Below are 15,983 nucleotides of genomic sequence, written 5' to 3' on the forward strand. Positions count from 1 at the left end.
ATTTCCATTTTTGTGATTTTTTTTTTGTGTGACTCTACTTTGTGAACACATTAAGAGAATTTTAGATCCATTCAGTTTCCAGTTCTCATCACCATCGATTTGATTTTCCAGTCTTGTGTTTGTTGCAATTAGACAAAAAGGTGAGTTTTGTTGTTCATGGGATCCTTTGCATGATATTGTCATGTAGAATCAGATCTGCCTGTAGCATAACTACATTTTAAAAGGCTCCCCAAAGTTATTATTCTGGTTCACTTAAATAGAGATAGAACAGTTGAATCATTTTAAATGTGGGATCATTTACATGATGCAGAAAAACACATGCACTCCACAGATCTATGGTAGGAACAAAGTCAGCGCTATACTAGATGGTTGTTTCTTTGGGCAATTTGGAAAGGTTATAGAGTAAGCACATTTTTTCCTTTCGTTACCATTACCTGTATTGTTACTACAATCCTCCCATTCATGTGAATGGCAAGTTCACCTCTCCTTTCCCTCCCATGGTGCATTTTCTCAACTGACTCCAACAAAAGCCAGTGTCCACCCTTAGCCAGCGACGAATGCCCTCCTCGTCCTCTTCAGAGATCTCCCTGCCTGAATCAGTTAATGGGGTAACAACTGGGCACTAATGAGCATCAGTAATTCCTGGGGCCCTATCTCAGCACTTCAGCTGCTTAGGTTTGATGCTTAATAAGTAACATGACAGGAGCCCAAATAAGCAACATGTGGTTTCCTTCCCAGTGTACCTGCAGGGATGGTTAATTCTACACTGTTTGCACCTGCCCTCAGGCACTGGGTTTTTTTCTCTCCTGGCTCAATAGAGAGATATCTATACTAGATCCTCTAAAAATTTCTTGGAAGTGGGAAGCTAACTGGTAAGCACTGATTCAAAGAGAGCCAGATAGTGGTGGCAAAATAATGCCCATGTGGAAGTGACCCCATCTCTCTCTGTTGCGTGTTCTTAGCTTGCCCCCATCACCGACTTGGTCAGAAACATCCCGTGTGCAGTGACAAAAAGGAATAACCTCAGGAAAGCGTTTCAAGAATATGCAGCCAAGTTTGACCCTTGCCAGTGTGCGCCATGTCCTAATAATGGTCGCCCCAGGCTCTCTGGCACAGAATGTCTGTGCGTGTGCCAGAGTGGCACCTATGGCGAGAACTGTGAGAAGCGATCTCGGGATTACAAGTCTGGTGAGTATCAGGGATTGATTGTGAGGTCGGTGCCTTTCCCACTCAGAAATATATTATAGGCTGATGAATTTAAGGAAAATGAAACTCACTAACAACCTCCATCTTATAAACAAGCCTATAAAAAATAAGATTCCCAAAGGTAAGCAACACTGGGCTCTGCTGTAACCTATGAGCTGCATGACACTGGGAAAATTATGTAACTTATCCAATCTACAATGTCCTCATCAATAAGATGAGGCTAATTCTACTATTACTTGAAGGTTGAAGTATGTGTGTGTGTTTAAACATTATAAAGAAATCATAGTATACTACTTACAAGATGTCATAAAATTAATACATAATATGGTATCTTTGTTACTCTTTTACCATTGGGACAAAATGCCATGAACAAGACAACTGATAGAAGAAAGGGTTTACCTGGGGCTTACAACTCCAGAGGGTTGGGATGTTGGGGAGCACTGGCAGTATTGGGTGGCAGGTCTCTAGGGCAGGAGCTGAGACCTTACATCTAGAACCACAAACAGCAAGGGGAGATGGAACACTGGACACAGCACGCAGCTTTTGAAACTTCAAAATCCAACCCCAACAAAACATTGTCTCCAGCAAGGCTACACCTTCTCAGCCTCCCCAAAACAGGGACAGCAACTAGAGATTAAATATTCAAATGTCAGAAACTATGGAGCGCATTGATCATTCAAACCACCACACACTGTTCCTGGAGAATTATATTATTATGTGTATTATAATGTATAAGCAGGATGTTCATAAAGGATTAAATTAGGTCACAAGCAAGGTTTTCATTCATGGCTCAATACATTAACTCAGATTTCTTCAGAAGAGGGAGAGACCTAGGAGTGAGGACAGGTTCTAATACTTATAAAGGCAAGACCGAGATATTGACTGAGCACTTATGATCAATATTAAGACTCAGAGTGGTTATTTGGGACCTGGCAATCAGTACAGAAAACTTCCGCCTACAGAAAAGTAATCAAACAATGCATCGGACCCCTTCCATGAGTAAGTTCTTGCAATCCTCACTGTAAAGCTGCAGCATCCCACAAAGCATGTCACAGAAGAGATGTGAGGAAACTAGGCCGTCTCGGTTCAAAGCCCAAACTTGCACAGTAGGGTGCCGATGGGTCTTCCTCTGTTCCAGACGCAGTGGATGGAAACTGGGGCTGCTGGTCTTCCTGGAGCCCGTGCAATGCTGCTTACACGAGATCGAGAACCCGGCAGTGTAATAACCCTGCCCCCCAGCGAGGAGGGCAACGCTGCCAAGGCGAGCAGCAGCAAGAGGAAGACTGCACATTCTCCATAATGGAAAACGTGTAAGGCTGGGTGCCAGGGAACCAAGGATCACTGGTTAGCGCCTGCTACTGTTAATAAAAAAATCACTTAGAATTTTAGATGCACCTACACAATGGGCGAGTGAAGCGCCAAATATAGTGATGCTACCCTTAGTTTACTAAGCAGGGAGTTCTCACTTTTTAGTCAGTATCTGATTATATAAATATGCAGACAGAGTGGGCGTTGCTTTAATAGATGCATGTCTGTGTATGTGCACACACACACACACACACACATTTATTTTTCCCTTTTAGTGGGCAACCATGCATCAGCGACAATGAAGACATGCGAGAAGTAGATCTTCCTGAGGGAGAAGCAGATTCTGGGTGCCCTCCGCCAGCTCTCCCTGAAAATGGATTTATCTGGGTAAGTATCCTAACCATAACTTTTGGCTTGAGGTTCAAAAGAACTTCAAATGTATGGGTTTTCTTTTTTTGGGAATTATTATTTTTCTACTTAAGAATATGCTGTCTCAAAAGTACAAAGGGATGTCCAAGAAATGCTGGAACACCCTTTGATCGTGATGTCCCTGGAGTATCTTCATGCCTGCTTGTTAGTCAAGGAAGAGCCGGGTGATGTTGTCCATACCACTCAGGACATAAGAAGGCGGTATACTGTGTGAATAGAGAAGGGAGCTTCAGCACGGGGTAGGTTTGGATGGCTCCAACAGTCTGCAACTGAGACCTGCCTGTTGACTTCTGCATCTGGGAAAACTAGCACCCATCATCTCAGGCAGATTCTCTGAGAGATAAAGGAGATTTTAATATAACTGCTGCAGGTATTGAGTCTGGATTGTCTTTTTAGGGAGAGATCTGTAGAACCCTTTAGCAGTCAGTACAAGTCTACAAACAAACACACACACACACACACACACACACATCCACACACACACTCACACACATGGAGTGGCGGCACAGATTCCAAGACAGGGAGGCTGGTTCTGAGTCAGGGTTTCTCTGTATAGTCCTGACTCACTCTATAGACCGGGTTAGCCTCAAATTCATGTAGATCCAACCACCTCTGTCTCCCAAGTGCTGAGACTAAAGATGTGTGCCACCACTGCTCTGCCCAATAGCTTTTTAATTTTCATGTTTTTCATCAAACCACAATATGTGTCCACGCTTTTTTAAAAAGAGCTGAGCACTCACTGTCACACAAGTCTGAGACTTTAGATATAAATCTTTCAACGTGTGTGTGTGTGTGTGTGTGTGCGTGTGTGTGTGTGTGCAAAATCTTCAGACTGGTCACAAAAAGCATACTCTCTATCCATTTTACATTTTTAAACTGAATAAAACTTTTAAATTAATCTTTTGCCAATAGTATACTTATTATCAGAATTCAGTAACATTCAGATCTCTAAAAACACTCTCATATCAAGGGCCCACCGCCTGCATTGTGTATTCTAATGTACTGTGCCTAAAAACACTGTCAGAAATATCAAGGGCCCGTGGCCCGCATTGTGTGTTCTAATGTGCTGTGCCTAGTAGCCTTAAGAGGAGGAATTTTGGAAGGAGGTAATTGCAATCCGGCTTTATTCCAGGGCAGAGGTCCGTGTCTCACCAACGCAGAGGAGGGCATAAAACACAGAACAGCCACTTCACTTCCATGGTTCCTGGTTCACTAGCTCTCAAGTAAGGCCCCGACTTATTTAGGATTTCTATTGCCGTGAAGAGACATGATGGCCATGGCAACTCGTATAAAGAAAACATTTAATGGTGGCTGGCTTGCAGTTCCAGAGGTTTAGTTCATTGTTGTCATGGCAGGAAGCATGGCAGCATGCAAGCAGACATGGCTGCTGAGAGTTCTACATCCCGATTGGTAGGCAGCAGGAAGTGAGTAAACTGTAAGCCATTAGGCCTAGCTTGAGCTTCTGAGGCCTCAAAACCCACCCTCCTAGTGACACACTTCCTCCAACAAAGCCACACCAATTTCAACAGAGCCACACCTCCTAATAGGGCCACTTCCTGTGAGACTATCGGGGGACATTTTTTTCAAACCATCACAGGTACCAAAACACCAATATCCACAAATTCCCAGATTGTGTTAATGCTTCTAGAGTGGAACCATGAGACAGAGACCAATCCTTTAGAACAGGTGTCAGCAAACTACAGCCTAGAGGCTCAATCTAGTTTGTTACCTTAAAAAATTAAATTTGACAGCACAACCATATTCATTTACTTAGACACTGTATTTGACTGCTTTCAGGTAGTACTAGAAAACATGAACAGCTATGACAGATGCTCTGTGACCAACAGCTGACTGCTACACACCCTTTACAGAACAACATTTTCTGGTTCCTGCTTCAGAACGTAGATGTCAAAATTATATATTGTCAAACCCAGCTGCTGAAATAATGGTTAACATATTTATACCAGCTGCATGCAAGAGCTGTTAAATTATTGTTATTTAATTTTAAAAATTCACTGAGGTTTTAAAGAGGAATTCATTATGCTTATGGATCCTCTTATAAAATTAGATTATGTCTCTTACTCTATTCCCTGCTGCTGTAACCAAGTCCCACAGACTAGAACAATACATGTATTAGAAAAAGAGTTTTTTAAACCTGGTGCGGTGATGCACATCTTTAATCCCACCTCTCAGGAGGCAAAGGCAAGTGGATCTGTATAAGTTCAAAGCCTGTTTGGTCTACATAATGAGTTACAGGCTAGTCAAGGCTACTTAGTGAGACTCTATTTCCAAAAAAACTAAAATCAAGCAAGCAAACAAACAAACAAAAAAAACAGTTGTTTTGCAAACAGTTGGGTTTGGGAAATAAGCTCAGTAGTTACAACATATTCTTATAAGTCATTGCTTCATTAGAGAAATAGAGACAAGCTCAAAGCAATAACTTATTTTGGGAGAAATGCATGAATAAAACATATGCAGCCGTTACCTAGTGAGATGACTCAGCAGGTAAAAGCGCTTACTGCACAAACCTGGCCGAGTACAATCCCTGAAACCCATGGTTCAGGAGTGGAACCAGCTCCCCAAAGTGGTTCTTTGACACTACACAGGAACTGTGGTGTGCTCACACATACACACATCACATCACATCCACAAACACATACACACACACCAGTAACAAGCAAAATAATTTTTAAAGTGTGCAGTCAATAAAAAAAAATCCAAATCATCAATATTTCTTAGCAGTTCACTTCCCTTGGAAACAAAGACACATCAGTAATAACACCAACAGGATAGTCTTTTTGTATCCAAGACATTAAGACTCTTCTAAGACATAGTGTGAACAAGCCATGAAAAAAAAGGGTTGTTGAGCATTCACCTTCCCTCAGATTATCAAGTTTGGTTCTGAGAAGAACTTTCAAGTCAAATCTTAGTGTTCTTCTTCCTCCTGATAATGGAATAGCCTGCTGTTACTAGCTCCCCTGGAGAGGATGGTGCTCTGCAGGCTTCCAAAGAGTGACTAAGGTTTTTGTAAGAATGGGTGTGTGGGGATGGGGGACACGCATCTGTGGGGGGAGGTTGTGAAGTTGCCACTTGTTTGAGCATCAAAGCTGATAAATGTGCTAAAAGCTCGAGAAAGCATTGCTCAAGCTGCTTCAGAACTGAAAACTCCAGGCACCTAAGGAAGCTGAAGTTTGCAGGCAAAATGTTCTGTAAGAGCTGGGTCTTGAGAGAAAGGCAGAAAGAAGGTGGGCAGGATGGATGGAAGAGCCAGTGGAAGATGACATAGGACATGGCCAACAGAAAAGACCCTTAGGAGCAAAGATGGTTTGGTTTCTTTAGAATACAGATTTTCATTTATAGATTGGACCTCCTGAAACTGAAAAGCTTCTGTAGGGCAAAGGACATGGTCAACAAGACAAAACGGCAGCCTACAGAATGGGAAAAGATCCTCACCGACTCCACATCAGACAAAGGTCTTATCTCCAAAATATAGAAAGAACTCAAGAAATTGGTCACCAAAAGAACAAATAACCCAATTTAAAAAAAAATGGAGTACAGACCTAAACAGAGAACTCTCGACAGAAGAATCTAAAATGGCTAAAAGACACTTAAGGAAATGTTCAACATCCTTAGTCATCAGAGAAATGCAAATCAAAACAACTCTGAGATTCCATCTTCCTCCTGTAAGAATGACCAAGATCAAAAACACTGATGACAACTTATGCTGGAGAGGTTGTGGGGTAAAGGGAACACTTCTGCACTACTGGTGGGAGTGCAAGCTGATACAACCCCTTTGGATGTCAGTGTGGCGATTTCTCAGAAAATTAGGAAACAACGTTCCTCAAGAACCAGCAATTCCACTTTGGGGTATATACCCAAAGGATGCTAAGCTGTACCACAAGGACATGTACTCAGCTATGTTCATAGCAGCATTGTTTGTAATAGACAGAACCTGGAATCAACCAAAACGCCCCTCAACCAAAGAATGGGTAAGGAAAATGTGATACATTTACTCAATGGAGTACTACACAGCAGAAAAAAATGACATCTTGAAATTTGCAGGCAAATGGATGGAGCTAGAAAGCATCATATTGTGTGAGGTAACCCAGACCCAGAAAGACAACTATCATATGTACTCACTCATAAGTGGTTTTTAAACATAAAGCAAAGAAAACCCAGCCTACAAATCACAATCACATAGTACCTAGACAACAATAAGGACCCTAAGAGAGCCATACATGGATCTAATCTACATGGGAAGTAGAAAAAGACAAGATCTCCTGAGAAAATTGGGAGCATGGGGACCATGAGAGAGGGTTAAAGGTGAGGGAAGAAGAAGGGAGGCAAGCAGAGGAAAAATGTATAGCTCAATAAAATCAATTTTAAAAAAATAAAAAAAGAATACAGGTTTTATGGAAGGAATTAGCAAAAGAAGAGGGTTGTTGCATGGCATTCATTTAAACTAATTCAAATTAAGAAGTGCAAGACCTGTTTTTGTCTTGAAATTTTTAGGGAACCTGTATAAGGCAACACTTATCTGAAAAAATATTTAATGACTGAACAGCTGCTAGGAAATGAACAGTCATTAACTGATTTCAAGTCTCAATAACATGGCACATGCTTTTAGTTGTAGGTTGATCATGCTCTATATAGCTATAGCACTGAGAGCAGAAGCATTTTCTATTCTAGCAACACTAGGTATTTGTCACTTTTCTCAATGCTGTGACACACGTACAGGAAAATATGTATATGGAGAAACATGAAAATCGATAAATCTTTAAAAAGGTTACATGACAGAAGTAACTTGGGGAGGAAGGATGCATTTTTGCTCACAGTTTCAGAGAGGAAAATTGTGACTGGATAGGCGACAGCAAGGGTACAGGAATATTTCATTTGTGTTTTAATAAACAGCCTGAATATCAGAGAGTAAAACAGCTGCCCTGACCAGTCTTACAGACCAGGCCGTGGTGGCACACAGCTTTAATCCTAGTAGCCATGCTAGTTTGCCATAGAAACCAGCTGGAGGCTTCTGTCCATGGTGAAAAGAGCATGAGGAAGCTTGCTCACCTCCTCACAGACTGGGAAGCACACAGAACTCAGATAGAAAGTGTGAACTTTGTATAATCAATAAGGCTGAACCCTGAGAACACGCTGCCTTCCACTGGACTCCACTTCTTTAAGGTTTTAGAACCTCCCGTAATAGCACCAGCACCCAAGGACCAAGTGTCCAAACATCCATACCTGCAGGGAATCTTTCATATTTAAACCATAACAGAAGGCATCACATATACAGTTCTGCTTGGTTGAATGTGTGTGTGTGTGTGTGTGTGTGTGTGTGTGTGTGTGTGTGTGTGTGTTTTGTATGTCTGAGTGCATGTTTGCGCATTCATATATACGAGTGTGCATAGAGGGGAGAGGTCAACTTTAAGTGCCCTCCGCTACTGCTTTCCACTTTGTTATTTTTGAGAGAAGGTCTTCCACTCAATCAAGAGCTCATCAGTTAGCTAGGCTTGATGGCCAAAAAGCTCCAGAGACCCTCTCCTGTCTCTACCCACCACCAATGCTAGAGTGATAGATATGCGTCACCCCATCTGGGTTTCACATGGGTGTTGAGGATCCACACTCAGGTCCACGCACTGACACAACAAACGCTTTCCTGACTAATTCCCCCCCCCCCGCCCCCAAAGCAAGGTTTTTCATGTTTACTTTTGTTGTTGTCCATGGTGGCAGGAGCATGAGGAGGCTTGCTCACATCTGCCCAGACCCAGGAAGCACACAGAGCTCAGGCAGAAAGTGCGACTGGGATATAGCCTCTAAGGCCTGCACACCAGCCCCACTGTGGAGTCCTGGCTGGACGTAAACTCATAGAGATCTAGTACCTCTGCCTCTCAAGTGCCGGGATTAAAGGCGCGTACCATCATGCCCCAAAGGAGCAGGTTTTTAATGAGAAAAAAAAAAAAAACTCAGAGAGTGAACAGCTGAAGGATATCTGTGAAAAAAAAAATGTTGGTGAAGAGGAGGAATAAAAAGAACAATGTGTTGGCTGTGTTTAGAAGTAGACTCTTAAGACAGTGTGAGTGAGTAAATCCCAAGAGTACGAAATGGGCGGAATCCCGGAAGGCCCTAAGATATTCAGAGATGACACCTGATCGTGTTTATAATTTCTGCTTTCTGTTTTAAATCTAGAATGAAAAGAAGCTGTACTCCGTTGGGGAGGAGGTTGAAATTTCCTGTCTTACTGGCTTCAATGCTGTTGGATACCAGTACTTCAGATGCTTGCCAGACAGAACCTGGAGGCAAGGAGATGTCGAATGCCAACGTGAGAGAGGGGCAAGCTTTGCACGAGTCCCCTGCAGAGTGAAAGGGGCCGATACAAATAGAGCAAAGTCAGTTCAGTTCATTTTACTGTTCTTCAGCTGCTGCGGTGAAAAGACTTAGTGAAGCAGTAAATGGAGCTCATTTGCTAAAGTGCTATTTCAAAACACCAGACTTCAGTTCTCCTGCCCTTGCGTATTAGCCTCATGCACATAGTGCTATGACATACACTTCTACAGAAGAAATGCATGGAACCAGAACACTTATCTAACCATAGGAATCTGCCTTGGGTGATGTAAAAACTGAAATAAATGTATAAATCCCAAAAAGATAATACTCAGATCTGGGATCTTGTATGAGTTGCCATTATCTCCAAATCATTATTCTTAGGGCAGGGGTACAATCACGTCCTTTACTGGAAAACACTAAATAATGTGTTACCTGTGGCCACCTGTGCATTAGGTAGAGACTGTGATTCAAATAAGACTCAAGAAGGGACCTCAAACATCTCATGGGACCACTTACCTAGAGTTGGGATCAGTGTCAATTAAAATGCCCTGCTCCTGTCACTCAACAGTGTTGTAATTCACCCTAAAAAAATACAAAAAAAAATGTAAGGGTAGTTAGGAAGGTAAGAGAACTTGCTACTCATGGAGAGGATTCCCATTGGATTCCAAGAACCCCACGGCAGCTCACAACCATCTATCTGTACATACAGGATATCTGGCACCCTCTTCTAACTTCTTAGTCATGACATCAGGTATACATGTGGTGCACACACAAATGCACACACACACACACACACACACACACATACACACACACATGCAAACATGCATCTACATAAAGTAAAAAGAAATAAATCTTTAGAGAGAAAGAAAAACTCAAGAGGTATAAGAGCATATTAAAAATTTCGTGAAAGAAAATTATTCAAAAACTGTAACAGAAGTTTGATGTGTCTGGGGCTAATTACTCAGCAAATAGAGCTCAGCTGTAGAACAAAGGGGTTTTCAGTGATGTTTCTGAGAATTTGGGGGTCCAAATTTCACTGATTAAAAAGAGGTACCACAGCTGAATAAGCACAGTAAAGCTCGCTAGCACTACCTCTTTGGTCACCTGTCATCTGCCTACACTTGGTGATTCTTCTGCTCCGCTGAGCACATCTGAGATACTGCTCTTCCTGCAGGAATCGAGTGCCTCAAACCCATGCTTCAGGATGTCCTGACAATCTCCCCACTTCAAAGAGTGTATCAGATTGGTGAATCCATTGAACTGGCATGTCCCAAAGGCTTTGTTGTTGTTGGGCCATCAAGATACAGATGCGAGGGAGACTCCTGGACACCTCCCATTTCAGAGTCATTGACCTGTGAAAAAGGTGAGCAGCGACTCGGGATTTGGGCTTCTCATAAGGTCTGGCTGCACAGGATGGGTAATTCAGCATCCGCAACATTGCTGCTTCTGAAGTGGATCATAGAGTGAAAGAGAATGTGTCGTTTACCCTATGTCGATGACAAGGTAGCTCGTTACTACCTGAGTGAATGTCTTTTTTAAAAAATTTTTGTGAAAAACAGAAAAAACTATCTTTTTTCATTTTATATACCAATCCCAGTTCCCAATACCCTCTTCTCCCATTTCCTCCACCTTCCCCTACCCTACCCCTCATCCACTCCTCATTGTTTTGAGGAAGGACCAAGGCCCTCCCTACTATATCTTGGCTGAGCAAGGTATCCCTCCAACGAGAATGGGTTCCAGGAAGCCAGTACAAGCAGTAGGGGATAAATCCTGGTGTCACTAACAGTGGCCCTGCAGTCTTCTCTAGCCATACAGCTGTCACCCACCAAAAACCAAAAAACAAACAAACAAAAAAGTTCCTTTGCCATATAATAGCCAGTCTATTTGGTGTTCTGTAAGCTTCTTGTACCTTCATAGGAATATCCTCCTTTAGGTTGAAAAAGTTTTCTTCTATGAATATGTTGAACACATTTTCTGTGCCTTTGAGCTGAACTTCTTCTCCTTCTATATCTATTATTATTAGGTTTGGTCTTTTCACAGTGTCCCAGATTTCCTGGATGTTTTGTGTTAAGCATTTGTTGGATTTAACATTTTCTCATTTAACTGTTTCCTCTCTAGTATCTTCAGCACCTGAGATTCCCTCTTCCATCTCTTGTATTCAGTTGGTTATGCTTGCCTCTGTAGTTCCCATTGATTTACCCAGATTTTCCCTTTCCAGAATTCCCTCAGTTTGTACTTTCTTTATTGCCTCTATTTCAGTTTTCAAGTCTTGAACTGTTTGAACTGTCTGCTTCACCTGTTTGATTGGCTTTTTTTTTCTTTGTTTTCTTGGGTTTCTTTAAGAGATTTATTAGTCTCTTCCAATTTTTTGTTTGTCTTTTCCTCAATTTCTTTAAAAGAATTTTTCATTTCCTCTTTAAAGTTCTCCATCACCCTCTTAATGTTACACTGAAAACCGATTTCTTTTGCTTCTTCTGGGTTAGGATGTTCAAGTCTTCCTGTTGTACTACCATTTTGCTTTTGAGGTTATTGAATGAATTTTTGCATTGCCACCTACCCATCTCATCCTCCAGTTGGTGCTGGCAGTGTCTTTGCCTCTTGGTCCAATCTTCGCAGTTGCTCTCTGTGCCTTTGGGAGCTATTCTTGGTCTGCTCTGTATTGTCGCTGTCTGAGTCTCAGGGAGCCACTGAGGTCTCTCTTGGCCGACTCTCTTGGTCCACTGTCTTGATCTGCTCTCGTGGTCCTCTCTATGCAGTCACAGCCTGTGCTTCAGAGTTCCTCTGAGGTTGTGCGGGATAGGAGAATTAGGAGGCAGAATGGGACTTGTAGCTTACAGGGTCCAGTTGATGGAGACGGGTGTTGGAGCAGCCTACCTGCAGGAAACTTGGCTGCTGGCTGGACAGAGAAGCTGAGGCAGGTGGAAGAGGGGCCCGAGGTTTTGCCCCAGTACTGAGGGCCTAGGGAATAGGGTGCCCTGCTGTGTAGGTGACCACTCACCTCTTGGTCCTCTCTGTGCAGCCACAGCCTGTGTTTCAGAGTTCCTCTGAAGTCGCAGGGGATAGGAGGGTTTGAAGTGAAGTGGGACTTATAGCTTACAGGGTCTGGGCAATGGGGTGCAAGTCGAGTGAATGTCTTTATGTCTTAGAAAGCGAGTTCAGTTTCCCTTTCCAATAGAAAAAATACACAGAAAGTCCAAGGACTGCAAGATCTCTCATCTAACAAGATCAGAACTGATAACTAACTGAAAGTTTTGGTTCAAATCAAGAACAATAAAAAGTGGGAAACGTATAATTAGGCATTGTGTAAGTTACCTATATCTCAAGTTTCCTAGTGGCTTTTCATCCATCATCTGTATCTCGTTATGTAAGCTTCTTTAAACGATGTCTTTCAGTACTGGGTGACATCCTTTTAAAATCTGCCCAAGCCCCATCTTTTCCTGATTCTGATGTTACTGAACCAGAAAGAAATCAGTGTCTGGTGTTTGTATAAATGCTCCCAGGTAGAGAGGATTTTGAATACTTTTACTACAAGGAAATAGAAGAAATCAACCTGTTAACCTTGAATAGAACACTAATTTGTGCCTTACCAAAGTGTCACATGGAACACCGTGAATATAAACAGATTTTATATACCAATTTTAAAAGCTTTTGGTCAATATGAAGTTTTAAGAAACCTCCCCTGGTGAATACTGAATCTCTGGAGTTGAGAACAATTGTTTTGAAGAGGAAAAAAATAGATAGAAATATCTTTGAAACAGCTAACTAGAGAACACTAGTGAATTTTCACATTTCCCCAGCTTTTTTAATGGTATTATCCACAACTAATTTAAAAAATGGGTTTGAAAATCACTTTTATTCAACTATTTAAAACCATTACCACAATAACAAGTCCTTTTTTCTCTATTTTGGCAGCTTACAAGTTGAATCTATTTATAGAACAACAAGGATAACTGATCTTTTCAAATGTCTGCTTACTTTTTGGAGAGTGTGTGTATGTGTGTTGTGGTGTATATTTGTATACTCATGTATGAGAGTGGGTGCATCTGCACATGCATGGTGGAGGCCAGAATCCTCCTGTCTCCATTTCCCCAGTGAATACAGAAGAGCCTGTCAGGTCCAACTTTTACGTGGGTGCTGGAGATCCAAACTCAGGTCCTCGTTCTGTGTGGCAGATGCTCTACCAACTGAGCATGTCCTCAGCCTTAACTTGTTTATATCCAAAATAATGGCTTTCATTATGATCTTTTCATTTATGTACACTGTTGTTTCTGGCTCATATGTGTCCCCACTTCCCTACCGCACCCCCGTGCTCACTCCCTCTGTACCTCTTGCTGGTCACCTTCTTCCTCCTGTGTATTCCTCATTCTACTTCCAAGTCACGTATGTAATATATATCCATAGATGTGGGTAAATTAAAACATGAGAGAACATACATTATTGTTTGCTTTTCGTATGGTCACTGCCCTCTTTTGTACCCTTCCTCTTACATCTCCGCCTACGATAGAAAGCATGTGATATTTATACTTTTGAGTAATGTCTCACTTTTAATCAGAATTCTTGAGGATGCATCTGAGATTAGATATTAAGCTAATTTCACTTTTGGAAAGAGCAGAAACACACAGAGGGAAAATTAGACCAAGTGTATGCATCAGCTCTCCTAGCCCCCTGTGCTCCCTGCTGTCCTGATCCTTTGTTCTCTTCTGAGCTTCCACAGTAGTCGAGGGAAGGGGAGAGAGTTAACCTTTCCACTAACCTTAAGTACATAGACCCTATGGGAGCTGGGGAGAACTGCAGGTGAATGTTGTAGCTTGGATCAAAGACTCCTGAGCACAATAATGATAAGTAATATGACTATCAGAGGAAGAGATATGCTTGGACATTTCAGGTTTCCAAAGTTAAAATGTTCTGAGTAGTATTTTATTCATAAGAACAGGTGTGTATATATACATACACACACATACACACATACACATGCATACATATATACATATGTGCAAACCCAACTCTCTCTTTGTAAATTTAAATTATAAGCAAGCAAAGAGATGTGAGATTTCTTACATCTAGATAAAGGAAATAAAATATCCTATATACTTTATCTTCCATGTCAATAATATAAAGACCATAGTCAAATAAAGGAAAACAATTTTAAATATATGAAAGTGAGCTGAAGACATTTCGGGCTGTCATTTGGCCAAAAACAGACTCCTGACTTTTTCCGTGTGAAAGGGTGCTTTCACCATGAAGAAACGTGATGATTTTCATTACTTTCCTCCAGAGTTGCTGTCTTCCTTCCTTTGAGGAGCAACTCTTTAGACAACGCCTCAGAAAGCCCTCCTGCTCTCAGCATTTCAAAGATTAAGACGTGTCTCCCTTACATTGCTCCTGAGTTTGGCCTTCTGGGCTGCTTTAGCTTCCTACTGAAGAATCAGAGACCAGAGGTCCAGTTAAAGAGCAGAAGGAGGGAGAAGATGAGCAAGGAAGTCAGGACCATGAGGGGTTGATCCACCCACTGATACAGTGTGCCTGATCTAATGGGACCTCACCAAATCCAACTGGACCAGGACTGAACGAGCATGCATTCAAACCAGACTCTGAATGTGGCTGACAATGGGGGCTGACTGAGAAGCCATTGATAAAGGCATTGGAACTTGCTTCTATTGCATGTACTAGCTTTTTGGGACCCTAGTCTATTTGTATGCAAAGCTTCCTAGTCTTGGATGTAGGGGGGGGGGATGGCCTTGAACTTCCCACAGGGCAGGCTTCCCTGCCCTCTCTTAAAGAGGGAGGGGGAGGGAGGAGGGGGAGTGGAGGAGCGGGAGAGGAATGGGAGGAGGGGAGGAAGTGTAAATTTTTGAATGGAAAAAAAAAAAGAATCAGAGGCCAGAGACGATGAAAAGCTCATGTGTGGTCACTGAGTGCTTCAACTGACAGTGACAAGGTGGTACTCCACCCACATCACTTGAAAGTTGCTGTCTGACTGCAAACAATGGAGGCTCTGGGCCTCCCTGGAGCCTGTGTCAGAAGGGCATAGAAGAGAAGGGCATATAATTGTAATATATACAATTATAGAATTGTATAAGAAATAATGGCAACCTCTTCGTGTCTGTGTAAGTCTGCCCAGCTGCAGGCCACCTTACTCATCTCTTCTAACATCTGTCCTATGTATCACATTAGGGCTGCAATCCTCCAAGTTTGTCTAGGTTCTTGGCCATATTTCACCACATGGAATGAAGGCTCCAAAAGAAGATAATGGTGGAAAATGGAAATAGCAGCAAAAAAAGAAACCCCATGATTGTTTTCAGTATCCAAATGGGTCTCTAACAAAAACTTCATGTTGTCAAAGCTTGTGCACAACAGGCTGAGTGGGGATCTGTGAGCCAGATCCCCTGTTCTGCTGTGTAATTTAATGAATATCGGCTTGCGGCTGTTTGCCGCAATTGTTACTAGCATAACAATTAACTCGTTCACAAAGGCATTCTAGCCCTGCGAATGCTGATGAATCAGATCTAGCTCAGAGAAGTTTGGCTCAGCCAACACGGTTGAGATGTCAGCTTTATGTCTAATGCAGCTATTCTAAACATCCCTCTGGAATGTCTCCAGACTTGTGTGGAAACAAAGATAAAGGTTTTTCCTTACAGGGAATTTACCCCAAGTATCAAATGTCCACTTTAGTCCCCTTCCTTCATGTAGACAATATTCAATTCTTCATCTTA

General features: G+C 42.1%; 1 protein-coding gene across 1 annotated transcript in view; it reads left to right on the top strand.

Moving 5' to 3' along the window:
* Window positions 1-15,983, top strand: part of C6 (complement C6) — a 77,427-nt gene that overhangs the window by 48,932 nt on the left and 12,512 nt on the right. The window contains exons 11-15 of the mRNA XM_048428532.3: window positions 963-1,188; window positions 2,345-2,516; window positions 2,790-2,901; window positions 9,130-9,262; window positions 10,445-10,633. Of these exons, the coding sequence (XP_048284489.3) occupies window positions 963-1,188; window positions 2,345-2,516; window positions 2,790-2,901; window positions 9,130-9,262; window positions 10,445-10,633 (832 nt within the window). The remainder of the gene's footprint in view (window positions 1-962; window positions 1,189-2,344; window positions 2,517-2,789; window positions 2,902-9,129; window positions 9,263-10,444; window positions 10,634-15,983) is intronic.

This window comes from Myodes glareolus, chromosome 15, assembly GCF_982192425.1.
Source record: "Myodes glareolus chromosome 15, mMyoGla1.1, whole genome shotgun sequence".
Taxonomy (NCBI): Eukaryota; Metazoa; Chordata; class Mammalia; order Rodentia; family Cricetidae; genus Myodes; species Myodes glareolus.